This window comes from Palaemon carinicauda, chromosome 41 (assembly GCF_036898095.1).
Source record: "Palaemon carinicauda isolate YSFRI2023 chromosome 41, ASM3689809v2, whole genome shotgun sequence".
Lineage (NCBI taxonomy): Eukaryota > Metazoa > Arthropoda > Malacostraca > Decapoda > Palaemonidae > Palaemon > Palaemon carinicauda.
In genome coordinates this window covers 47,662,642-47,690,432 of record NC_090765.1, presented here as the reverse complement: position 1 = coordinate 47,690,432, position 27,791 = coordinate 47,662,642, and the positions used below count along the sequence as shown (strand labels likewise).

Here is a 27,791-nt window from a genome sequence, read left to right as displayed (position 1 = left end):
AAAGATAAAAACAAATATACATGGGTAAGAGTGGCAAATGGAAGAGTGGTAGGAAGGGCGTTAATGGATTATGTGTTGATAACTAAAAGAATGTTTGGAAGATTGAAAGACGTGTACGTGTTTAGGGGTATGGCTAACGGTGTGTCTGATCAGTTTTTGGTGGAAGGAAAATTAGTTGTAGCAAAAGAGTGGGGGAATAGAATAGGTGGATGTAAAAGGGAGCTAGTGAGGGTTGAAGAGCTAATAAAACCGGGGGTAAAAAGTAAATATCAAGAAACGTTGAAAATGGCATATGACGAAGTGAAAGCAAGAGAATTTTAAATATTAAACTTAGCCGGTGAATATATAATAGCTGACGTCTCCGACGGCTCGACAGATTCCAAAAACTCGCGAGCGATCGCCGTGAAGGTTGCGGGTGTGACCACCAGCGCCGACTATCGGCCAGATACCGCATATACTTGTCAACATCTCCAGTTCTTCTCTGTCGGTCTTGTCGACAAGTTGGTTCCGCTCGCTTTATGACCTCGAGTTTTCTACCGAATTGGTGAAGTACTTGGTTTTGGTTTTATTGCTTTCGCCGTGTTGGATTATTCAATACTATCTTCAAAAGAAATGCTTTTGAAAGGAGAGGAAAAGTGGCTTGCTTTTTTTTTTAATCTCTGGTTTTTCCATAGAGAAAAGATGGCCGACCCTTCCCTCAGTGTACGGAAGTGTGTTTAAGGCTTTTAGTAATTATTTTATCACTTTATAAATTATTGTTGATATTTATAGATTTACCTCTATATATTTTATATCTCACCCGCCTTTATTAGGCCTCTTCGATTAGCTTTCCATTTATACTAAACATCAAGATAAATTTTATGTTTTGTTTATATGCGGCCTTTACCTATTCCTTGTAGGCGGTCCTAACTTGGAAAACGAAGTTAAACAACGTTGAGCCCATTCAACTTTTATTTTTGTTAAGTTTAAATCAATTGCTCTGTAAGAGTTATGAGATGAATATTTTTTAGAAAATATTTTAAGAAATATATTCTTTGAATAGTCTTCGTGCTGTTTTTTCAAAGATGAACTAACGTTTGGTTTATTTATGCTACGCAGTTTGCGCTCTATCGTTACGATAGAGAAAGAGAGAATCACAGTTTCACTTTGCAGAAAGAGTAAATCGATTTTGACGTTTTGTTCATTCTTCTTTCAAACTGAAGTGTTTTAGATACTAATTTAAAGGAACTTGTTATTTTCAATTTCTTAGTCCTTTCAGTTTTTTCCTTTGGTCAAATAACCTGTTATTGACGAAGGGTGAGTGGGCCATTCTCTTGTGTGTGACAAGAGAGAGAGAGAGAGAAAGAGAGAACGATCCGATCTTTATTCTCGTCCCAAGTCTCTGTACAAGGAGTTTGGGAGCGAGTAACGTTCTCGATTCAGTTTTTTACTCTCGTCCCAAGTCTCTGTACGGGGAGAGAGGATAAAACGTTTTAGTTTTTATTCTCGTCCCAAGGCACTGTACGGTGAGAGATTGAAAACGTAGTCCTTAGTGAACTAGTGTTTAGTCTCCTCCCCAGTCACTGATCTTCTTAACTTTACATATTTCCGTTTTATTCGATATATATGTATATGTTTATTGATTTTTGCATGTGTGTTTCATTTTGTACTAATGTGCTTACATTATACGACTCATTTCGCAATTCTAACCTTTTGATGTAAGGGAGAATTGCGTGCTTCAGGTAGAAATCAGTTTTATTCATGTCTAATGTGAAATTATTGAAAAATACGATATCAGTGAAGTAAGTGCAAAAAACATGTTCTGTGTTGCGGAGGGTTCGTTTGTTCGTGCTTGTCACTTGCCTAGTCCGAGACCTCTTTCAGGCTCCCCTGCACCAGGGAGAAGGAATGTCGTAGGACCTAAGGGAGTGAGGAGTGTAAACCAACGAACAGACGTTCCCTCAAAGCTATCAGACGTTGCTCGGCAAGCACGTCCTTGCCATAAGACAGGAGAGACGAAGTTTCTCCTCGTCTTCCGATGATTCGTCTCTTTAAAAGCCTGGGCGTATAGTTTCGAGACGGTTGAAACGTTTATTAGTTCCTTCAGAACAAGTTCAACGTCCTAGCTGTAGTCATAATAAGAGTCCCGTTCATAGCGATAACGTTCTTGTACAGACGTTTCTGCCACAGACTCGACGTGACGTTGAGCGGTGGACGCCGTGGACGCCGTGGACACAACGTGACGTCGAGTGTCAGTCACCGTAGTCTCGATATAGCATCGATCAGCAGTCACTGCTGTTTACTACGTGACGTTTGAACGTCAGCCACTGCAGTCACAGGTTGATCCGAAGTTAGATATGCTGTTAAAGCTTTCTTCTTCAATAGAAGCTTTCGATCCTGTTCCTGTGCGAAAGGATCCTTTGCTTTTTGTACGTCACGGTTCTGGGATACGTGATTCGGGTCTTCAACCTTCTAGACGAGCTTTGTTACGCCACGCTGACGTTATCTCTAGTGACAGCTTTGCTGTTAAGCGAGATGCGGAGCATAAATCTCGATGTAACTTTGATCGCTTTGAACGTCAGCCACCGCAGTGACAGCGTGACATTGAGATGCAGAACGTGACGTTGAGCGGTGGACACCGTAGACATGACGTGACGTCGAGGGTCAGTCATTGTAGTCACGATATAGCATCGAACAGCAGTCACCGCTGTTACTACGGGACGTTTGAACGTCAGTTACTTCTGTCACGACGTGTAGTAGAATAACATTCTCTGCAGTCACAACGTGACATCGACCCTCCAACTTTAACTTCTGTTCATATACAAGTGGATGTAGCCTGTCATACTTTTCCTTCACGTCATTCTGAATATAAATCTCCTTCTCGCAAGACTTTAGATTTATCAGATGATGTGCCTTCTGAAGAAGTTGATGACCCCCTTTCAACTAATGTACCTTTGGGGAGTCATTCAGAAGAGGAGTAACCTAGGGTGGTCCAACAATCCCTTGTATTTTAATTATGAATTTCTTTAGTGAAATTTTGTCCTAGACTTTCTTCGACGCCTACTTTTACGAAGTCAGTTCTCTCTTGTTCTTCCAAGAGGGCCATGCTCTTACTGGGAGACTGGTTGGAATCCAGGAGAAGTTTAGGAAAGTCTGCTTTTGCTTTTCCTCCTTCTTAATTAGCTTCTCGCTCGGGCATCTGGTGTGACACAGGAGAAGCTCGAGGAGAAGTTCTCGGCTTGGGAGTACCTGCCTCTGCCCAGGGAGACTTCTTAAGCCTTGTGGACTCTCCTCGTTGTCTAGACATGAGACGCTCCAAGATTTTATGGTCGGCTTCAGAGCTAGACCATCTCCTGTTAGGAGTTTTTTCGAGCGTTTGAAGTTTTTATTTGTTGGATTGGTCCCTGGGAGCCTTAAGTAAGAAGGTCTCTCCAGCTGTCAATGTATTGCTGTACAATTATGTCATGCATGAACAAGGCTATCAGGGATGGCTCCAATGATCTGGCAGCCACGTTCACTGCAGGAACAAGGCTATCAGGGATGGCTCCAATGATCTGGCAGCCACATTCACTGCAGGAGTACTTAAGATGTAAGTGCGCTCAATGTGTTCATTGTCAAGACAAACTTCACGATGAAGACTACCAAATCTGTCTTGGCAGCAGTAAGGGAAGGCGACTGGATGGTCTCTCTCGACCTTCAGGATGCATACTTCCACATCCCGATTCATCCAAACTTTCAACAACATCTGAGGTTTGTGGACGGGAAAGTAATGTACCAATTTCGAGCACTGTACTTCGGCCTCATTCCTGCTCCTCTTGTTTTTACAAGGCCCTTGCAAAATGTAGCAAGGCTAATCAGGGCGTCGTCATTATATCGCTGTCTGGAGAGCCTCTAATGGACATTAGACCTAACCAAGGAGCTAGGTCTCATAGTGAACGTAGAGAAGTCGTAACTTACAGTACCCCATCCCAGACTATTCTCTATTTGGGAATGGAGACACAGTGTCTGATTTTTCGGGCCTTTTCGTCTCCCACAAGAATGGAACAAGCTCTGTTAAAAGTCCTTCACTTGCAAGAGAAAAACAGTTGCTCTGTAAGAGTTTGAACTAGCCTCGTGGGAACTTTCATTCGTGGAGTAGTTTATCTCTCTGGGGAGACTCAACCTATGCCCTCTCCAATTTCACCTAAACCATTGGAACAAGGAGAAGGGCTTAGAGAGTATCTCTTTCCCAATCTCCAACTCAGTCTAGACATGTCTGACTTGGTGGGACAGCAACATCAGACTTCGAGAAGGTCTTTCTCTTGCGATCAAGAACCCAAACCATGTGTTGTATTCAGATGCATCAGATTTGGGTTAGGGAGCTCCACTGGACAGTCTGGAATGCTCGGGTCTTTGATCCACGGATCAGAAGGAACTCCATTTAAGGCAAGTAACATCTCTCCTTTGGCGAGATTTGTGCAAGGAAAAATGAATGTCTTGGCGGACTGCCTCAGCAGAAGAGGACAAGTCATCTCCATGGAGTGGACATTGCATAAGACTGTGTGCGAGAAGCTATGGATGACATGGGGTCAACCCACCATAGATCTTTTTGCGACTTCACTGACAAAGAGGCTCTCGACTTACTGCTTTCCAGTTCCAGATCCAGAGGCAGCCCACATAGACGCTTTCCTGCTGGACTGGTCTCACCTGGACGTTTATGCCTTTCCACCTTTCAAGATCCTAAACAAGGTGCTGCAGAAGTTCACCTCTCACGAAGGGACCAGGTTGACATTGGTTGCTCCACTCTGGCCCGAGAGAGAGTGGTTCACAGAGGTACTTCTATGGCTGGTAGACGTTCCAAGAAGTCTGCCGTTACGGATGGATCTCTTGCGACAGCCTCACGTAAAGAGATTTCATCAAAGCCTCCCCACGCTTCGTCTAACTGCCTTCAGACTATCGAAAGACTCTCTTGAGCTCGAGGGTTTTCGAAGGAGGCAGCTAGAGCGATCGCGAGGGCTAGAAGATCCTCTACCATCAGGATCTATCAGGCGAAATGGGAGGTATTTAGAGACTGGTGCAAGTCCTCCTCTATTTCCTCTTCCAAGTGCCTCTGTAGCGCAGATTGCGGATTTTCTGCCTTATCTGAGAAACGGTCGCTCCCTCTCTGCATCCACCATTAAAGGCTACAGAAGCATGTTAGCTTCTGTTTTCAGCCATAAGGGTTTGGATCTTTCTAATAACAAAGATCTCCAAGACCTGCTTAAGTCTTTCGAGACTTCCAAGGAGCGTCATATTTCGACTCCTGCTTGGAACTTGGACGTGGTCCTACAGTTCCTTATGTCAGACAGGTTTGAACCATTAAATTCAGCCTCCCTGAAGGATCTTACCCTCAAGACACTTTTTTTTGGTGAGCTTGGCTTCGGCTAAAAGGGTTAGTGAGATACATGCTTTTAGCAAGAACATCGGCTTCTCCGCTAATAAAGCAGTATGCGCTCTTCAACTTGGTTTTTTTGGCCAAGAATGAACTTCCGTCTCGTCCTTGGCCTAAATCATTTGAAATCCCCAGTCTTTCTGAAATTGTGGGGAATGAAGTTGAAAGAGTGCTGTGCCCCGTTAGAGCTCTTAAATTTTGTTTATCCAGAACTAAACCGCGACGAGGTTGTTCAGAGGCTTTATGGTGCTCCGTTAGAAAGCCCTCTTTGCCCATGTCTAAGAATGCGTGGTCTTATTTTATTAGACTTTTGATTCGGGAGGCACACTCAATTAAGTGAGAAGGATCATAATTTACTTAAAGTCAAGGCTCATGAAGTTAGAGCGATAGCAACTTCTGTAGCGTTTAAGCAAAATAGACCCATTAAAAGTATTATGGACGCGACCTTTTGGAGAGGCAAGTCGGTTTTCGCTTCATATTACTTGAAAGATGTCCAGACTCTTTATGAGGACTGCTACACACTGGGACCATTCGTAGCAGCGAGTGCAGTAGTGGGTGAAGGCTCTACCACTACATTCCCTTAATCCCAATATCCTTTTAATCTACTCTTGAAATTTTTAATCTTATTTTGGGTTGTACGGGAGACTAAGAAGTCTTTCGCAATCTTTTTGATTTGGTGGGTGGTCAAAATATTGTTTCTTGAGAGCGCCCAGATTAAGGGTATTGATGAGGTCCTGTTATAGGGGTGTTCACCCTGGATATAGCAGCTCCTGGGAGTCTTTCAGCATCCTAAGAGGATCGCTGGGCTTCGTGAGGATAGCGAACTAATGAGGCAGAGTAATAATCAGAGTCTTCTTCCTTACCAGGTACCTATACTTAAGTCTGGTTTTTGAATAGTTGTCAAAAACTCTTGAGCATTTACGCCTTTATTGTTATAATACTGGTCTCTACCCACCACCATGGGTGTGAATCAGCTATTATATATTCACCGGCTAAGTTTAATATTTAAAAATGATATTTTGATTATAAAATAAATTTTTGAATATACTTACCCGGTGAATATATAAATTAAAGGCCCTCCCTTCCTCCCCGATAGAGACCTAGGGGACTGAGAAGAACTGGAGATGTTGACAAGTATATGCGGTATCTGGCCGATAGTCGGCGCTGGTGGTCACACCCGCAACCTTCACGGCGATCGCTCGCGAGTTTTCGGAATCTGTCGAGCCGTCGGAGACGTCAGCTATTATATATTCACCGGGTAAGTATATTCAAAAATTTATTTTATAATCAAAATATCATGTTAGTAAAAGAAAATTTTGTTGGGATTGCAAGTGATGTGTGTGGCAAGAAATTTGTTGAAGGCAGCATGAGGAAGGGCAGTGAATGGTGGAATGAAGGAGTGAAGGTAAAATTGGAAGGGAAAAAGGGGGCTTTTGAAGAATGGCTGCAGAGTAATAGTGTAGAGAAGTTTGAAAGATATAGAGAGAAAATGTGGAAGTAAAGCACAAGGTAAGTGAGGCAAAGAGGGCAGCTGACCTGAGGTGGGGTCAGGGATTGGGTCATTCATATGAAGAGAATAAGAAGTTTTGGAAAGAAGTGAAGAGAGTAAGGAAGGCTGGTGCAAATTGAAGAGACAGTGAAAGATGGAAATGGAAGGTTGTTAAAAGGAGAGGAGGTAAGGAAAAGGTGGGCGGAATATTTTGAAAGTTTACTGAATGTTAAGGATAATAGGGAGGCAGATATAATTGGTGTTGAGGTGCCGGTGATGGGAGATGAGAATGAGAGAGAGATTACAAGAGAGGAAGTGAGGAGAGCACTAGATGAAACGAGAGTAGGAAAAGCATCTGGTATGGATGGTGTGAGAACCGAGATGTTGAAGGGAGGGGGTGTGACTGTACTTAAATGGTTGGTGAGATTGTTTAAGGTGTGTTTTGTGTTGTCAGTGGTACCAGTAGATTGGGTTTGTGCGTGTATTGTATCACTATATAAGGGTAAGGGAGATATGCATGAGTGTTGTAATTCAAGGGGTATTAGTTTGTTGAGTGTAGTTGGAAAAGTGTATGGTCGAGTACTGATTAATAGGATTAAGGATAAAACAGAGAATGCATCTTAGAAGTACAGGGTGGTTTTAGTAGGGGTTGTATGAATCAGATTTTTACAGTTGGGCAGATATGCGAGAAATATTTGGCAAAAGGTAAGGAGATGTATGTTGCATTTATGGATCTGGAGAAGCTTATGATAGAGTTGATAGGGAAGCAATGTGGAATGTGATGAGGTTATATGGAGTTGGTGGAAGGTTGTTGCAAGCAGGGAAAAGTTTCCACAAAGGTAGTAAAGCATGTGTTAGGATAGGAAATGAAGTGAACGATTGGTTTCCGGTGAGAGTGGGGCTGAGACAGGGATGTGTGATGTCGCCGTGGTTGTTTAACTTGTATGTTGATGGAGTGGTGAGTGAGGTGAATGCTCGAGTGCTTGGACGAGGATTGAAACTGGTAGACGAGAATGACCATGAATGGGAGGTAAATCAGTTGTTGTTTGCGGATGATACTGTACAGGTTGCAGACGAGGAAGAGAAGCTTGGCCGATTAGTGACAGAATTTGGAAGGGTGTGTGAGAGAAGGAAGTTGAGAGTTAATGTGGGTAAGAGTAAGGTTATGAGATGTACGGGAAGGGAAGGTGGTGCGAGGTTGAATGTCATGTTGAATGGAGAATTACTTGAGGAGGTGGATCAGTTTAAGTACTTGGGGTCTGTTGTTGCAACAAATGGTGGAGTGGAAGCAGATGTATGTCATAGAGTGAATGAAGGATGCAAAGTGTTCGGGGCAGTTAAGGGAGTAGTAAAAAAATAGAGGGTTGGGCATGAATGTAAAGAGAGTTCTGTATGAGAAAGTGATTGTACCAACTGTGATGTATGGATCGGAGTTGTGGGGAATGAAAGTGACGTAGAGACAGAAATTGTATGTGTTTGAGATGAAGTGCCGAAGGAGCATGGCTGGTGTATCTCGAGTAGATAGTGTTAGGAACGAAGTAGTGAGGGTGAGAACGGGTGTAAGAAATGAGTTAGCAGCTAGAGTGGGTATGAATGTGTTGGAGGTGGTTTGGCCATGTTGAGAGAATGTAGAATGGCTGTCTGCTAAAGGTGATGAATGCAAGAGTTGATGGGAGAAGTACAAGAGGAAGGCCAAGGTTTGGGTGATAGGAGGATAGATGTAAGAGAGGCAAGAGAGCTTGCTAGAAATAGGAATGAATGGCGAGCGATTGTGACGCAGTTCCAGTAGGCCCTGCTGCTTCCTCCGGTGCCTTGGATGACCACGGAGGTAGCAGCAGTAGGGGATTCAGCGTTATGAAGCTTCATCTGTGGTGGATAACGGAGGAGGGTGGGCTGTGGCACCCTAGCAGTACCAGCCAAACTCGGTTGAGTCCCTTGTTAGGCTGGGAGGAACGTAGAGAGGAGAGGTCACCTTTTTTGTTTCATTTGTTTGATGTCGGCTAACCCCAAAAATTGGGGGAAGGGCCTTGGTATATGTATGTATGTATGTATGTATGCATGCATGTATTCCCTTATTAGCTTTGAAAGTGAATAAGAATTCAGGAGAGGTTTCCATGTTCAGTAAGGCTATTAAGGTTTATCTAGATAGGGCCAATCGCATAAGCAAGGACTTAAACGATTGATTTAGTGGAAGTAAGGTTGCCAGGTTATTAAAGGTTGAGTGGCAAAAACACATTACAAATTGGATTCAAGTCATATAGTTAGGGTTCATGATGTTAGGAATGCTGCTGCTACTCTTAATTTCTGTTGAAATCTATCTTCGAAGAGCATCTTGGCAGCAGCTCAGTCAGGTTGCAAAGTCAGTATATATCAAATGCTACTTGAAGGAGGCCAGATTTTTTTAGAGATTACTATGCTTTAGGTCTGTAGTAACAACAGTAGAATTTTAATAGGCTAGACTATAATATGTTGAATGAAACACTCGGTCAAACTTCATCTTTTTAATATAGTACTAGACTTACATTTCTTCTAATGATATCTTTGCAATAAAGTAATCCACTAGAATTTCTCCATCCAAACAAATGATTACATTGACTCGTATGAAAGAAAAGAGCATTACTGTAGACATATTTCCCATATGGACACAATATCTATGCTAATTTAATCTGGTTGCCAGCCTTTCACCACTTTTACCAATATATCTCTTATCACAGACATTGTATAGAATTTCATATATGCAAGTTACATTATTAATATGAGAGTTCATCACAATACATTTTACAGTTGATAAATTTCTCAAAACAACATTAACATTAAAACAATTTTTGATAAATTATAAAGAAAAGACTCATTGTAAGGAAGATCTGATAAGTAATCATGATCAAATGCTCTTAGATTGTCAGTTCCACAAAGTTATTTGTTTTTTTTTTCTACGTTAACCAAGGATTTTGGATACAGTACTTCAAATTAAAAGCAATTTCATATATTCTTAAACTCATGATATAAAAATTCCTAACAGCTTTACTTTAATATGGTAATTAGAATAAAAATGAAGGTAAGGATATATGATTGAGTTTTTAAAAAACATCTGATTTAAATATATTACCATGTGTATGAATATTTATATAGCAAGGTATAACTGAATCCCTTTCTTCCTCAGTAATAGGCTTTATTGAAGAAACCAGTGAATTTAGCTTACATAGGAAACCATATACATCTTCATTCAGTGGCCTTATTGATAAATTTTGAAATAGTATTTGAGGGTAGAAAATCAAGCAAATCATCAAATGGAACTTTAGTAGAGAGTGATTGTTACATCAAAACTGATAATTTTTAACTCAAAATCAATATTGGAACTTGTTAGACAATTAGCAAAATCAACATTACTTTTTACACAAAAGAAAACATTTCTTACCAAAGGGGACAATACTTTGTCAGTTTATACACAGAGGAAGTTTCTCTGTCACTTAACATTTCTAACATTTTATCAAAATAGTCATCTTTATTCATCAACACAAGTTATATTATTTGTTTACTTTTGTCATATGAAGACTTTGTCCTTTTAAAGTTTCCTAGCATTTAAAAACTTGTAGAGAGCATTAGAATAACATTTAACATAGGAACCACCATACACTATAATTTTACAAATGTTGAAACTTCAATTTTCATAATTTACAAAAGGATTTAGCCATTTCTTATTTCTACCCAGACCACTTTTTTCTCCACAGAGAAAAATTAATAATATAACTAAGACCTGCAATAGTAACATTATCCAACACTTTATGCAAATGATTGCACATGATTAAGTAGACTACAGTATGATACACTAATAACAAATGGATTAATGAATAAATAATACTTTATACTTCATCAGTTTATAGGATGTGTAATGGAATAGGTTAAGGCCCCAATAGAAATTCTTTCCTTTCGAATTTCATTGCCTTAGGGAGAAAGATTCTTCTCCCAGCGCTAAACAAGGCATGTGATGTTTTGCCATTTAATTCTCAAGAAGACCAAGGCAGTATTGGCTGTGGATCATCAAAAGATAAAGGGGTTAGAGCTACTATCTCAAGTTATCTTTATGGATAGTCTATGCCTTAGTAATTTTTGGCATAGGAAGGTCTATTAATGTTTATCATAGTTGGAAAATTTTATATTTAAGATAATGCTTTATAGCATAAATAACTAGGTGTAGTACGAAAGCTCAAGATGATTTTGAAAAAGGTAGAAAAATCTGTTTGTACAATTCCTTTTTTTTTTTTTTCAAATTTTACTGGAGGTAAAATTAGATAATACACATACAGTAGATACAGTAAGTACTTGACTAAGTTTGTTATTCGATTACCACTTACCTACCTATGGGTGAAAGTAGTTAGTCAGCACTATGACCTGGAAGTAAGATTCATCAAAATGAAAAAAATTGGCTGAAATAAATTTTAATATCTAGTACCTGCCTCCAAGTCACATGATTACCCTCCCTCCCTCCCCTTTTCAAGTTGTTTGTATTAATGGAGAATGTAAGATTCATCAAAATTAAAAATTTTCGGTAAAATTGACCCTTTCCCTACGAGGCCATGAATTTGCTGCTGGAGCTCTATAAGAGATTTGTCATCATTGGATAGACTCGCTCATTTATCCTATAATAAGCTACTTTACCATGTTTGTTTGTTTTACTGCTGATTACAGAATAGCGTTTTCCAAAGTTTGCTTTATTCTCCGATGTATTTTACTCTAAACAACCAAAATGTTTTTCCATTCATTAGTAAGGGGTTATAGAATGATTTTGAAAAGAGTTTTATGAAATTATCTCTAAATAATGGTAAAGTATTGTGATTTTGTGTAAAAAAAAAACTTAGAAAAACTTCATATTCATTGAAGTGATTGTTAGTCTGTTGAAATTCCTCGATAAATAGCTGTCAAAAGATATAAAACTAGTTAGTAATAATGAATTTTATGTTGTACAGAAATTTAATAAAAAATCCTTTTATTTCCTTTGACACAAAATATTCTATAATTTATAATTACATGGTATAGTAAAGCACTGTGATTTGTGTGTAAAAAACGTTATATATTTTATTCAAATGACTGTTATTTCGTAATAATTCCACGATAAATAGCCTTCGAAAGATATAGAACTACTCGACAGTAATAATGGAATTTATGTTATACAGAAATATATTGGGTATTTCACGAGCTTGGATTTACTGTAGACTGCATATGTAAGAACATGATGAATACTGCGTATAAACGGTAAAATGGCAATAAACAGAAGTAATCACAATAGGCTAACTTTTACTCAGGAAAACAATAAACAATACTATTATGAAATATATAAAACATGTAGATATTATAATGAGAGATTTTTAGTTCATTAGACATAAGGTTTGTTCATTCGTATGTGATGCCACCTCGAGTGTGACTATGACTAAGAACTGGATCAATCTCGCTTTGGGTATTTCACGAGCTTGGATTTATTGTAGACTGCGTATGTAAGAACATGACGAATACTGCATATAAACCGTAGAATGGCAATAAATGGAGGAAACTCACAATGTGCTAACTTTTACTTGGGAAAACAACGAACAATACTAATATGAAATATATAAAATATATAGATGATGATATATTGTAGAAATGGTAGTTGAAAAAAAGGAATAAAATAAGAAAACGAGATAGAACTCTTCTTCTGTCAACTATTTCCTTTACTGGTAATGGTAAGTTTTCGTTTTGTAGGTGGAACTTATAGTCGAGGGCAGGAATACTTTCTCTATGATTACAAACACTGGCAACATAGAAAAAATAAAATAGACTTTACATTTTCATGAAAAAGGACTGAAATCGCAAGTATTTTTGGTTTGGTGTTGAGGTTGGATGTGAATACACTAAAATAGACCTTATGTAATTATGAGTAAGGACTAGAATCACAAGTATTTTGATTGGTGGCAAGATGCCAGTCTCCCAATTGGGGGTGTCAAGGGGTGGTTGAGTAATACCTATGGTAGGGTATGTGGCTACTGGCTAGAGAGTGTGTTGTGATTATTTCAGGGTAACATAAAAAGACTAAAATAGCTTTTACATATTCAGAAAATAAAGGCTAGAATCCCAAAAACTTTGTTCGTTGGCTGAAGACAGGAGGGGGAGAGGGGTTAATACTAGGGAGAGGATATTCTTTAGTGAAATTTCCCCAAGTGTGAACTTGTGTGATATACAGCCATGTGCTATACGCTTTCAAAGCTTATAAAAATTATTGTAATATTGATAATAATAATTATAAAGATAATAGTAATAAAGATGGTGTTATCCTGATGTCACTGTGTACTACCAGGCATGTTTTGACGTGCATTGACGTCAACGGAGGGAAGGGGTTAATTTTAATGTCTTGTACCTACCTCAAGTCACACAATTACCCTCCCTTTTCAATTGGTTTACGTATTAATGGAGGTCACTGTTGACTTCAAATTGTGAAGGCCAAGGATTTGAGTTGGTCCATAGGAGCTCCTTTTAGTGTCTACTCCCTTGTGACGGTTCTCTTACATGGGCATCCCGATAGAAGAAGGTATCACAAGAATTTCTCTTATTAAACGTTGAAAGTTTGAGATTCATACATATAAGCTTTGTGACCTAAAGGCAAGTATCAAAATAATAAACTTTGTTATTAGCATTCTGCAGATAAGGAGGACCAACAGTATTTTTCCTATTAGTTATAATGAAGTGGAACTATCCTGGCTTCTTGTATTCTTTTGTCATTAAACTCATAAGTTACTAATTGTCTGAAGATTTAATTGTAGTTTACTAGATTTTCAGTTTATAATTCTTTCTGCCCGCACTACTGTACACTTTTTTGTTTTCTAGAATAAAAGGGAGTGATGCTTCGGGTTTGACTGGTAACGAAGTTGAGCCTTGTGAAGCTACAGATTTTTCAGATGATGAAGAGGAAGCTAGAGTCAAAGGTTCATTTAAACAGAGTAAGGTAAGGAGAAAACTGATCTTGTAAATTTTTTGTGTAAATGAAATTTTTGGGATGTACAGCAGTGGAGGAATTAGAACTAGAAATTGTCTTTTAAAAGTAAAATTAGTCCTTTAATTGACTTGCTGGGAACTGTAATGCTGAACTGTCTGGGAAGGAGGGGGATTGCTCAGCCGGTATCCTGTGCCTTCATTGACTTGCTCCAAGTGAGATGCATTTATGGTTTGAAATATATTACCTTCATCTGCTGTGTATATAATACGTCAATTCATAGGCATGGCAAGGAGTATATATGGAACATTTCAGCATTGAAGTTCATATGGCCCATACAGAATATGATTTTGTTTTCCCACAAACTCATAATTTGAAAAAGTGCCTATATAGCAAAACAAATTGCCAGCTTCTACAAGTAAATTAGCACATTTGCGCTTAGTACCTCCAGGACTCACTTCTTGTATCTGTCTACTGGCTTGCAATTCATAAGTTAACTACAGGTAGTTGTCGACTTACGACAGAGAGAGGGACCAAGACATATGTCGAATTAAAAAATAAAGTTTCCAAAGATTTATTATAATGCGTCATAATTCGGCAGTCATCTTGATCATATTTTATCAATATTTTCTTACTGTTTATCATTATTTAATTTTCTTGTTTCATAGGGTATATGCTCAATTAATGCAGTTTTGTATTCTGTTTTTCAATTTCAGAAGCATTTTACAAATCAAGAATTACTTAATATTTTGTTTACCTTTGGATATGATCAGCTAATCTGAAGGTCCTGCTACTGTATTGAAAGATGGCATAGATACGAATGGCGTATTTTTAATATAATTTCTAAACATTCGAAATATCTTCCTGATGAATACTGTACATCAGCACCAATACGTTACAGGAAATCACAGTTTTCCTACAGTTCGTTTTAGCCATTATTATTAGTTATCATGAGAAAACGTTTTCGCTCTTACTCTGTCCGTGTGTGCTCGCGTGCATATGGGTAGTTTATTTTTAAAGCTTCATACAGTATTTAATTTTTAGTTTGTTATTAAGCCTTCATATTTCATTAGACATTATTGTGTTTAATTTGGGTTTATTTAAGCATGTTTATATTCTATTTTTCAATTTCGTGAGCATTTCTATGAACAATAATTACATCATTTACTTTTGGTTGGCATCAGCTGATCTCAAGGTCACGCTACTGTATTGTGATTATGGGCACATACAGTAGGAATAACACTGGGTTATATAATTTCCTTATCATTCAAAATCTCATGAAATGTTCTAGGGTATTACAGTCTCCATACTGTTCGTTTAAAGACCTTATTATTTGTTATCATAGGAACACACATTCTCTCTCCCTCGCTCTCTATTTTTAATTCACTGTTAAATCTTCATATTTATTTGGATGTTATTAGAAATTCTTTGTATCATTACTCTATGTTTCGATTATGGAATTATTAGTAACGCATCAAAAGGAAATCACATGATTTGCCACTCGCCTTCCGCTAGAAATATGACGACATCGCTTTTCTTCTTAAAATTAGTGTTGTACTTTTCTCATAACTACTGATACAGACCACTAAACACTTGAAATCGTTACTCGGTGTGTCGATGTTAGGAATACTGAAATAAGATTGCCTGTACTCGGTAACACTCCGAAAGGAAATCATTCGGTTTACCAGCCCGCTTCCGCCAGAAATATAACGTAACAAGACTTTACATGAACTTGACAAAGAATGACTTGCAAAATAAGTAAAACCTATTTCTTTTCTATAGTAAGGAATGAAAAAAAATACAAACTTACCAAGCAAACATTTTATTTTCATAATGTAAAAGGAAATATATTATTTTAAAGAAAATATTTGTCCTCGAATACTAATACTAATTGTTAGCCTCTTGGGAGGAAATTACTGTATTAGCCTCCTTGCTTTCCACCGGTAATATGCCGTCACTAGACATATGGTATGAACTCGACATGCTGTATATTAAAACTTTTCTTTATGTATTTTTTACTGAAAATGGATAATGTATATTATCATAAAAGAAGATACTAATTGACGAAGATAAATCAGTTTATTTTCATACTAGAAAATAGATTATTTTCAAGGAAATATTTGTCCTATTAGCGTACTATTTCCAATAGACTTTTGACATCATCACCCTGAGAAAATTGTCGTAAAATCGAAGCCGTAAGTCGACGTCTACCTGTATACTGTACTTCAGGATTTCTGTGTACCATATTTTTTTATTCTTTATCCCTAGTTGGTGGCTAATAACCAAATTCTGATATTTAGTGTTAATATTTTCTTGTCATTACTAACTGCTTTGCATAGTAATGAGTCTTGGTACCGAGTTATTAGCATTTTGGAAAATACAGCAGCAGATTTTCTCCACTAGCTGCAGATCCTCTGCCACTACCCTTTAAAAGGTTAAGCAGTACAATCAGCACTTGGTGTCACCTATTGTATTTGTGGGGACAACTTGTGACTGTCATTTGTTCCAACAAGAATACAAATCATCATCCTTTAAAAGGACTATGATTTTGGAAAAAGTTGGAATGGCTGTTATAACACGCTGGTTGTAGTTATTGACAGTTGGAGGGCAAGCCCTGCTCGCCTAACAGTCAGCAAAGCTCCCACTCTTTATTTTTATCACAAGCAGTGCAGATACTTCTTGCTATCTCTCCTGGCTGTAACCTTTTGCTGTTACAAGTTATAAATGAATAAATGTACTGGTAGATTGTAATGTTTTAAACATAAGACTTACCCGGTAGTTATATATATAGCTTACGTCCCTGACGTCACGGCAGAAAATTCAAAGCTCGCGCCAATCGCCAATTGGATAGCCAGGTGTACCACCACTGCGCCCTAGCGAGGTACCTGGGAACCATTCCAGGAACCCTCATATATTCTCTAAAACGTGAATTCTACTCTCATCATTATTGATCATTTTTTGGTGAAGTACAAACTTTGGTTGTTGACACCCGCTTGGTATTGATCTCGCTTTGGATATTCCTTAAATTGTTTGGATTTAGAAAATTTTTGACCTTTGCTTGTCTGATTTCTCTGTAATTTTTCAAAATGGCCACCCCCCCCCCCTATAACTTTTAGGTTACGTATGAGTAGTGGGTGTAAGACTCAAATGGCAAAAGCTTCACTTGACCCCCATTCTCTCTGTGTTGCTTGCAGAGGTAAAGAGTGTGATTTGGGTGATCGCTGTGATGAGTGTGTACTACTATCAGAGCATGAATGGATTGAGTTTGATAGGTACAGACGTAAACTCAATAGGGATAGATTGAGGCGTAGTTCTTCTCGCTCCTCTAAAGATATTTCCTCTTCCCATGTCATTAATCCTATTCCTTCCCCTGTAGTGGTAGATCCCGATCCCACTATTGCAACTGCTAATGAGCCGTCACTAAAAGATATATTAGTGGTGATTCAAGTGCTGGGCGCTAAAGTTGAATCGCTGGCTGCGTACAGAACACAGCTGATGTCTGATGTTCGGCAGTTAAAGGGTGAAAGTGCAAAGAGTGCAGTGAAGTTAAGTGTTTCTCGTTGTCTTCGGATGATCCCTTGCCTAAAAGAGGCTGGAAGCTTGCTTCCAGACCTCTTAAGAGGACCTATGATAAAGCCTACAAATGACCTGCTAGTTCAAGACCTGGATGTAGTCACTGGGATACTCCAGAGCCATTTGAAAGTCTTCCGATAAAACGTCCTTATAGGACGTTGGACGCTTCCAAGGATCCTCCTATGCAGTCAGGACCAGGCTTAACCTCATTCCAGGCTCCCCCGCAGCCTTCAGACTGGTTTTCACTTTCCAGGCGCTCTGTTCCTTTTAGCGATGAAGAGAACGTTGTGATTTCATCACCGATTTCACAATGTTCGGATCCTAACTTTGTTATGCTACTAGACATGCAAAGCAGGCTCTCGTCGTTTATGCAGAACTACCAGCGTAGCGACAAACCTCAAATCAGCACACGTGACAGTTTTGGTCGGGATCTAGACAGCGAGCAGGCTGCTCTACAAGTTTTGAAACGTCCTGTAGGACGTGTTCTCGAATGCCCTGGTAGTCGAGGATCTAAGTTTCCTGCTAGCCGCTATGAACGTCCTTGAGGAAGTGATCGTGAACGTTCACCTAAGTCCGCAGTTGACAGCCCTTGTATAGAACCCGAACGTCCTTACAAGAGCAAGGAGATCCTTCCTTCAGATACTGTGCTCGAACGTCCTTCAAAGAAAGACGTTGGACGTCCTGTCTAGCAGGTTATCAAACGTCCTTCCAAACGTGCTACTGAACGTCCTGAGAAACAGGCTGCCGTTCGTCCTTCGAAGCAGTCTATCGAATGTCCATTGAAGCAGGCTCCCGAAAATCCTACGAAACAGGTTGCCGATCGTCCTTCACTACAGGCTGCCGAACGTCCTGCCAAACAGGCTGTCGAACGTCCTATAATTCAGGACGCTTCTCACTCTGCTAATTATTTTAGTGAACGTCCTCCAGTTCGTGTTTCCGAACGGAAAACAAACGAACAAGTCGCTGAACAGCAAGCGGTTTGCAGCGTCAAACGCTTGTCAGGATTTGACGGCAAGCGCGTTTCAGGGTATGATCTTGAACGTCTTATCCTTTATCATATTTCAGACGTTAGTCTGGATTATGATAATAAGGCTCATTCTTTCCCAAAAGACATTGATGCAGTTCAAGTGCAGGAACTCTTTGACTCCGATCGAGTTGATTGCGAGCGATCGGCTGAGCCGCAAGCGGCACGCCCGCTTGATATTCGCAATGATCCTGTTTCTATTGCTGTTGGCACTCAGGATATTTTTGAGAAGGAAACTGCTCTCAACACTGCTGCTCCCGAAGGAACGTTGCCAGAGAAGGACTTAGAAGGCCAGCTTTCTCCTATGGAGTTTGAGGATGTGTCGGAAGACGAGGACTCTGTTTCCTTTCGTCATTCCGCCGATTTGAAAAAACTGATGGAAGTTTTTACGGAAGAGTTCTCAGACTTTTTTGTGCCTGTGGCGCCATGTTCGCCACCGTCTGAGTTTACTCTTGGGAAAGTCTCCAAGAAAGCTCGCTTTACCAAGATGGTGTTATCGCGCTCTTCTAAGAGAGCTCTTAAATTGATGGGTGACTGGTTGCAGTCTAAGAAAGCCTTAGGAAAAGCAGCTTTCTCCTTTCCTCCGGCTAGACTGGCCTCCAGGTCTAGTATCTGGTACGAGACAGGAGAAGTTCTCGGCTTGGGGATACCTCCCTCTGCCCAGGGAGATTTCTCAAGCCTCGTAGACGCTCCTCGTCGGTCGGCCATGAGGAAGACCAAGATCTTTTGGTCTACTTCGGAGATGGACCACCTCCTCAAGGGCATCTTTAGAGCCTTCGAAGTGTTTAACTTCTTAGACTGGACTCTTGGAGCTTTGGGTAAAAAAGTTGTTACTTTTAAAGAGGGGATACCTCTGCCCTAGTCCATTTGATGTCTTCCATGGACAAGGCTTTGAGGGATGGATCCAACGAACTAGCAGCGCTCTTTTCTTCAGGCATCCTTAAGAAAAGGGATCAGTTATGCTCGTTTCTTTCGCTGGGGGTTACTCCCTTCCAGAAGTCCGAGCTGTTGTATGCACCTCTTTCTCCATTGTTGTTCCCACAAGAACTTATCAAGGAGATTTCAGCAGCCTTAGCTCAAAAGGCTACTCAGGATCTTGTATCCAAGACAGCCAGAAAAGCTCTTCCACCTCATTTACCAGTCGCAAGCTTAAGGAAGAAACTTTTCCCAAGTTTTCCCAGCTCTTTCGAGGGAGATATTCCAGCATGGGTAGTTCCAGACCTGATACTAAAAGGAACAAGAGAAGAGGCTTCAGAGCAGGGCAAAGCAGAGTCTGACTGCTTTTGCCTTCAGGCAGTAGGGGCCAGACTACTCAGATTCTGGTAAGCATGGGAGAAGAGAGGAGCAGATCAGTGGTCTATACAGATCTTGAAGAAGGGTTACAAGATCCCCTTTCAAGGGAGCCCTCCTCTGGTCTTAGTTCCTGTGGATCTCTCTCCCAGATACAGAGAGGAGGCAAAGAGACAAGCTCTATCGAACCAAGTGTCTCTTATGTTGGAAAAGGAGGCCATAGAGAAGGTACAGGATATTTGTTCACCGGGTTTTTACAACCGTCTGTTCCTGGTGCCCAAGAACTCGGGTGGATGCCATCCAGTCCTGGACGTGAGTGCACTGAACAAGTTCATCCTGAAGACGAAGTTCTCTATGGAGACTTCGAAGTCAGTGCTAGCCGCAGTAAGGAAGGGCGACTTTATGGTCTCTTTAGACCTCCAGGACGCCTACTTCCACATCCCTATCCATCCGAGCTTCAGACCTTACCTAAGGTTTGTCTTCGAGGGAGATGTCTTCCAATTCAGAGCCCTATGCTTCGGCCTTTGCACAGCACCTCAGGTCTTTACGAAGCTCATGTTAAATATAGAAAAGATCCTCCATTCAAGGGGCATAAGAGCCTCCCTGTATCTCGACGACTGGCTTCTCAGAGCACACTCATATGATCACTGCCTGAAGGATCTTCAGACAACATTGAACCTTTCAAAAGAGCTGGGTCTCCTTGTAAACAAGGAAAAGTCTCTCTTGGTTCCATCTCAAGAGATTCTCTATTTGGGGATGACGATACGGAGTCAGATTTTTCGGGCTTTTCTGTCTCCTTTAAGGATGGAACAAGCCAAGTTGAAACTCCAATCATTACAAAGCAAGAACATGTGTTCAGCAAGGAAGTGGATGAGCCTAGTAGAGTAGGAACCCTCTCCTCCTTGGAACAATTTGTTCTACTAGGAAGACTGAACATTCGTCCTCTCCAGTTCCATCTCAACAGCCATTGAAACAAGGAGAGAGACCTGGAAACGATGTCCATTCCGATTACGAACTCCATCAAAGACTGCCTTCGGTGGTGGGAAGAACCAAACAAGTTCCAGGAAGGTCTCGACCTATCAGTAAAGAGCCCAGACCTTGTGTTATGCTCCGACGCCTCGGACGCAGGATGGGGAGCAACCCTGAACAAGTTGGAAGTTTCGGGACTATGGTCGGAGAACCAAAAATCCTTACATATAAACCCCAAGGAGCAGTTGGCAGTTCTATTAGCCCTCAAAAGCTTCGAGGAATTACCGTATTTCCCGTGTCATAAGACGCTACAAGTGCTAAGACGCACCCTTAAATTATCAAAGCATTTTTGGGAAAAAAATTGAGATTTTACAATTCCTAGCTGCAATTCCGGGTCCAAAACTCTAGTGAGATTTTGTCTTACCGTATTTCCCGTGTCATAAGACGCTACAAGTGCTAAGACGCACCCTTAAATTATCAAAGCATTTTTGGGAAAAAAATTGAGATTTTACAATTCCTAGCTGCAATTCCGGGTCCAAAACTCTAGTGAGATTTTGTCTTACCGTATTTCCCGTGTCATAAGACGCTACAAGTGCTAAGACGCACCCTTAAATTATCAAAGCATTTTTGGGAAAAAAATTGAGATTTTACAATTCCTAGCAGCAATTCCGGGTCCAAAACTCTAGTGAGATTTTGTCTAGCACAGTAAATTTTCGTATTTTAGGTATATTGGCAAATGCTTAAGTTAATATTAATTAGTTGAACAACAGTTATCCTAATTTATTTACATATTAATAGAAGAAACCACTGAAATCAGTCGTAGTTGCCACAACAACCACTTGTTTAGTGTTCCAAGTGTTGTTTACATAAAAGCAGTGTTGCCAAATGCTGTTAATCAAATTTTGGTAATGAAGTAAAATTCCACTAATATTTCCCAAATTTATCATATAGCCTACACATTTTCTCACAAACTTGATTAATGATCAAAGAAGTCTAGAAATTCCTCTAAGTGAACTACTTTTGCTACTGTATGCGACTCTAGGTCTAGTTTTCTGCTAACTTGGTAACACTGTACTCGACTAACAGTGAAATGTTTTTTTTTCCAAGGTCTTATTCAGCAAATGTTTGTTTGTATTATTTCGGAACTAAGGCAACAAAGTCATTATCAAAATATTGCCTTATTATGAAATATCAACAAAATATGAGAAAATAAATAAATACTTCATAAACAACTAATATGTACTGTAATAGTGTCGTCTGCTAGGAGACCACTACACTAGTTGTTTTCTTGTAGAAAGGAGTTAGCGAGTCATCAGCTGATTAACAAAACAAATAACTTGCTATTGCACTATAGTAAATGAAGCATATGAAAATAATTTTTTTTTTTATTACATATGATTGATAATTGGGGCTTTATATTTTATGTCTGTTGAGTGAGTATTTGCAAGTGGTTAGTTGGGTGTTTGAGGGTTGTCAAACTTCCCTATACAAATTTTTCCTAGTGTTAAGACGCAGGGTAATTTTTCAGGAAAAAAGGTGCTTCTTATGACACTGGAAATACGATAGTCATCAACAAAGTGGTTCAGGTCAATGCGGACAACACGACAGCATTGGCGTACATTACAAAGCAAGGGGGGACCCACTCGATATCTCTGTACGAGACGGCAAAGAATCTCCTTTTGTGGGCGAGAGAGGAACGAATCCTTCTGACAAGGTTCATCCAAGGGGAGAAAAACGTAATGGCAGACAGCCTCAGCAGAAGAGGTCAGATCCTACCAACAGAGTGGACACTCAACCTTCAAGTTTGCAAGAGCCTGTGGCATCTTTGGGGTTGCCCATGCATAGATCTCTTCTCAAAGACAAAGAGGTTAGAGGTGTATTGCTCCCCTGTTTTGGATCCAGAAGCAGTCCACATAGACGCGTTTCTTTTGGATTGGTCCAACCTAGATCTGTACACCTTCCCACCATACAAGATCCTGTACAAAGTAGTACAGAAATTTGTAACATCCAAAGGGACCAGAATGACCTTAGTGGCTCCTATTGGCCATCAAGAGAATGGTTCACAGAGGTACTGGAATGGGTGGTAGACACTCCAAGAATACTTCCACTAAGAGTAGATCTACTCAGACAACCCCACTTGGAAAGAATCCATCAAAATCTCCACGCTCTTCAGCTGACTGCCTTCAGACTATCAAAAGACTCACTAGATCTAGAGGCTTTTCAAAGGAGGCAGCTCAAGCCATTGCAAGAGCAAGAAGGACTTTGACTATCAAAGTCTATCAGTCCAAGTGGGAGGTTTTTAGAGAGTGGTGTAGAGTCAACTCTCTTTCCTCATCCAGTACCTCTGTAGCTCAATTTCTCCTCTACTATTAAAGGTTATAGGAGTATGTTAGCAACTGTGTTCAGACATAGAAACCTTGACCTTTCTAACAATAAGGATCTGCAAGAACTTCTTAAGTCTTTCGAGATTACAAAACAACGAAACCAAGATTCTCCAGCCTGGAATCTGGATATTGGTTTGAAGTATCTCATGAGCGACAGATTTAAACCACTGGGTTCTAGTTCTATGAAAGACCTTACTATGAAGACTTTATTTCTGGTTAGTCTTGCAACAGCCAAAAGAGTGAGTGAAATAAATGCGTTCAGCAAAAACTTTGGATTTCGTAATGGTAAAGCTGTCTGTGCCTTACAATTAGGCTTCCTTGCCAAAAACGAACGCCCTTCTCAACCTTGGCCCAAAGCATTCGAGATTCCAAATCTTAACGGATCTGGTTGGAGAAGAGGTGGAAAGAGTCTTATGCCCAGTAAGAGCTCTGAGATGCTACTTGGAGAGAACAAAAGATATACGAGGCAATTCTGAATCTTTATGGTGCTCAGTCAAAAAGCCCTCATTACAGATGTCTAAAAATGCCTTGTCATTTTTTATCAGGCTTTTCATTAAGGAAGAACATATTCATTGTAATGAATTAGACCTTGGTCTTTTAAATGTCAAGACTCATGAAGTCAGAGCAGTAGCAACGTCGACAGCACTCAGACAGAACAGATTATTACAAAGCATAATGGACACAACCTTCTGGATGAGCAAATCTGTGTTCGCATCTTATTATTTGAAAGGTGTTCAGACTCATTACGAGGACTGTTACACTCTGGGTCCATTCGTAGCAGCGAGTGCAATAGTGGCTGAAGGATCCACCACTATGTTCCCATAATCCCAATAACCTTTACTTCTCTTGGTACTTTTAATTGTTTTTATGGTTGTTTGTGGAGATTGTGTCAGTCTTCCACCATCATTGATTTTGTCAGGTGGTCAAGTTTGTTCCTTGAGAGCGCCCGGAACTGGTTATTGGAGGAGGTTCTGTCATAATGAGGTATATACACCGGTTTGACAGTCCCTTCGAGATCTTCAGCCCCCTGGGAGGACCGCTGGATCTCATAAGGCTAGCAGACATAATGAGGCAGAGTATCATTGAAGTCAGCTTCCTTATCAGGTACGAACCCTTAAGTTTGTTTTAATTAACTCTTAAGTAGAATTCCAGATATACTAGCCGTCTCTAACCCTCCACCAAAGATGTTAATCAGCTATATATATAACTACCGGGTAAGTCTTATGTTTAAAAATGGTATTTTCATTATAAAATACATTTTTGAACATACTTACCCGGTAGTTATATATAATTTTAGTCCCACCCTCCTCCCCTCTAAGAGACTAGAGGCTTGGAATATATGAGGGTTCCTGCAATGGTTCCCAGGTACCTCGCTAGGGCGCAGGGGTGGTAAACCTGGCTATCCAATTGGTGATTGGCGTGAGTTTTGAGTTTTCTGCCGTGACGTCAGGGACGTAAGCTATATATATTACTACCGGGTAAGTATGTTTAAAAATTTATTTTATAATGAAAATACTATTTTATGTTGTTTTCTGGAAACTGTAAATATGTGACTGCTTTTCTTGCAATCTTACCATTAACATCATCCTTCCTCCCGTTGGGCAGCTTGTCTGTTGTTTTCATTCCTCACATTGCTTGTAGTCCATTGGATAGTTTGCTGCTGTTGAGTGTTTAAGGAGAGGGATGCCACACTATTACTCCTGCAGTGCCTTTCTGATCCTGGTAGGTTCTAAAAGATGTATCACTTGGTAGTGTTGTTAGTGCAGCTTTGAAGAGTCTCTTGTGGCCTCTTTCTGCATGGAAGCATCATCATTGGCTGCACAACCCTGTAGAAGTAGAAGGCAAACTTCAAGTTCTTCCTTCCTCTCAGCCTCATCTTCATTAGATTATTTAGACACTGGAACTTGTAGGAAAACAAATAGAAGATATTGAGCAGTTTCACGAAGACTGATTGACAGGGGTTGCATACTTCTAGACTTCAATAGATTTCTCCCCGTGGGTGGGTGGGAGGGTCAGTGCAGTACAGGGGCTTAAGGTCCTGTTATCTGTGCTCGGTCTTATACTGAAACAAGTACATGCATTGTCGGTCAGGATGAACACGCTTTTCTTTCCCTTTTCCTGGAAGCTAGACCACTCTTTATCTGTGATGGGAGAGGAAGAGAGGTGTTGCATGCCAAAAACTATTCTACACTGGGAAGAAGTATCAGCATGCGTTACACCTGCTACCTGTGCTTGGTCCCATACTGAATGCAGTGGCTTCAGCCAAGCCCACAAGCACTGCCACTTCTGGCCCAAAGAAATAGCAGGATGATACATCAGCTGGAGTCTAAGGTGACTCATACCAATCTCTACCCAAGCACAAGAGGGTGGGACGGTGCGTACTGAGAATGTACCCCTCCCTTGGAAGATATATGGGTACACAATACAGTTCCTCACACACCTGCTACTGCTGCTTGATCCCTGCACATTCACTGACGATTTGAATGAAGGGTGCTTTCCTCCTTGTAGAGATTCAAGATACTACTAAAGGATCTGCCCAAAGAAAAGAAATTCATTCCATGTGGGAAGAGGAAGCTACAATCGGTATCCTTGCTCACAGGGGCGACAAGATCTTTTTAAATGTGTGATCTTAGGGGCAGAGGTGAAAGGGACAGAGAAGAATGCACTTTGTCATTCAGGGTTTTTTTTGGGGGGGGGCTTCTACAAACACCATGGAAAAGTAGACTTCATGTACAAACTGAAGAATGCTTACTTTCAGATACCCATCCATCGGTCTTATAGAAAGTACTCTGCGTCGACCTTGATGGAGTAGCGCACCAGTTCAAAGCCCTGTACTTCAGATGGCCTGACAGTCCTCGTTTGTTTAAGCGTGTCTCTCCAAGGGCATACTTGAATAGCATGTGTCTTGAGGTATCTTGACAATTTGTATGATCCTGTCTTCTAGTAGTGGGTTGTTCCAGGATTGAGTAACTTGTTTTTTGTTTTGTTTGCCACAATCTGGGGATAGTTATCAATCCGGAGAACTACTAACTCATGCCCAAACAGGATGGAGTACCTAGATATACTGATAGGCATAGCTGCAGCGACTCTCCCCAGAATAGTATAACCATAGCAGACTTGGGAGGCAGTTAAAACTTCCTATTTGCCACTTGGTTGGACAAGAAACTTCAATTATTATGCTCTCAAGTTTCAGATCCGTTAGCCACATTCCACGATGCCTTTCAATGTCCGAGACCATGTAGACGAATACTCCTTTTCACCTTTCTACCAGATTTCCTGATTAATCAACAGACTTTTGAAGGTGCCGGTTCTCAAGGTGACCCTAGTAGCCATACAACAAATGGCATCTGGATCAGCTGATGCTTCTCATCAAGAAACTGAGAGAACTAATCATCTTCAGTGATTGGTGTTGTAGAAGGAACTTACCCAGTTAAAGTTTCCTGGCAATGCATTGCAGATTACATCGTTTACCTTCCTCGAGAGAAACTCCTCCAGGCCCTTGCAATGGAAGGCTATCTCTCGATTTGAGGTTTTCAGACTGAAAAGCTTATTAGACCTTTCCTCTTCCTGGGAAGTATCTAGACTCAAGAGGAGTTTTGAACAGCGTTTCTCTTCCCGGAACTTGTCTCGAAATGAAATGTCACTCCTTACTAGACCTCAGTCTTGGCATAGCGAATAGGTCAGTTATATGGCATTTTGTGTCGCAAATCATTCAAAAGGACAAAAGCAGATCAGTATGCCTAGAGTCTTTCAGAAGGACGGAAACATATCTTTCACCATTGTTTTGGCGTTCATGACCAAGAACCAGAACCTGTCTGTTCACAACTCCATATTTGAGCCCTTCTCCATCTCTTCTCAACAAAAAGGAACTTTCAGGATCCCGTTAGGATACTAAAACAATTACCTAAAGAGAACAAGAGATTCAAACCTAGTACCAGGGAGACTTTCTCAGCACCACAGCATCAGTAGCTTAAGCCTTTTAGGTAAGAGTCTGGAAATAACAGGCAACCTTCACTGACAACTATCTTTGGGAATATAACAAGAGATCCTTGGATATCTTTACCCTTAGTCCATTGGTAGCTGCTCAACAGGTCATTTAAGTGAACCTAGTTCCCTAACAGGACAAGAAGCATCTTGTTTGAGATAGTGGTCGTGACAAGCCTAAAATGACTAGTGACCAGATGCCAGATGCATGTGAGCCTCCTTTACACAGATATAGGTTTTTCTTTGACTGTCTAGTAGGGATCTAGCCTACTGTGACGGGCCAAGAGTAGGTTGCGAGTCCAAGGCGAGATGAATGCAACTGAGTAACTTTATTATGACACATCGAGTATATATACACACTAGGTCCCAGTAAGAAGGTCATAAAACACAAATATGCTATTTCTTGTCAAACTGGCAACCGGTTCTGTTAACAGTTAACAATGAAGTAGGCAGACAGGTTAAAACAAGTAGCTGTCAGTGCGAGGGGAAAGCGAAGATACAAAGGCTAATATATACAGAAAAGAGAAATGTTGTTACTATGTACGCTCGTGAGACACGGCTGGTACGTGGCTCCCCCCCTAAAAATGACATACTGTACATGTTAAATAGGGTGCCCTGATCTAGAGAGGCGAACTGTAGGCAGGTCATCTGGCAGGAGATAAGCAGGTTTTAGATGATTAATGGAGACCCAGTCTTCTTTGCCCCGAATGTTTAGTAGGAATGCTTTCGGA

At 40.4% G+C, this 27,791-nt stretch overlaps 1 protein-coding gene across 3 annotated transcripts in view; it reads left to right on the top strand.

Moving 5' to 3' along the window:
• The window catches only part of LOC137632586 (H/ACA ribonucleoprotein complex non-core subunit NAF1), a 101,261-nt gene that overhangs the window by 57,110 nt on the left and 16,360 nt on the right, over positions 1–27,791 (top strand). For all 3 annotated transcript variants that reach the window (XM_068364615.1, XM_068364614.1, XM_068364616.1), the window contains one exon: positions 13,731–13,848. In XM_068364615.1, the coding sequence (XP_068220716.1) occupies positions 13,731–13,848 (118 nt within the window). The remainder of the gene's footprint in view (positions 1–13,730; positions 13,849–27,791) is intronic.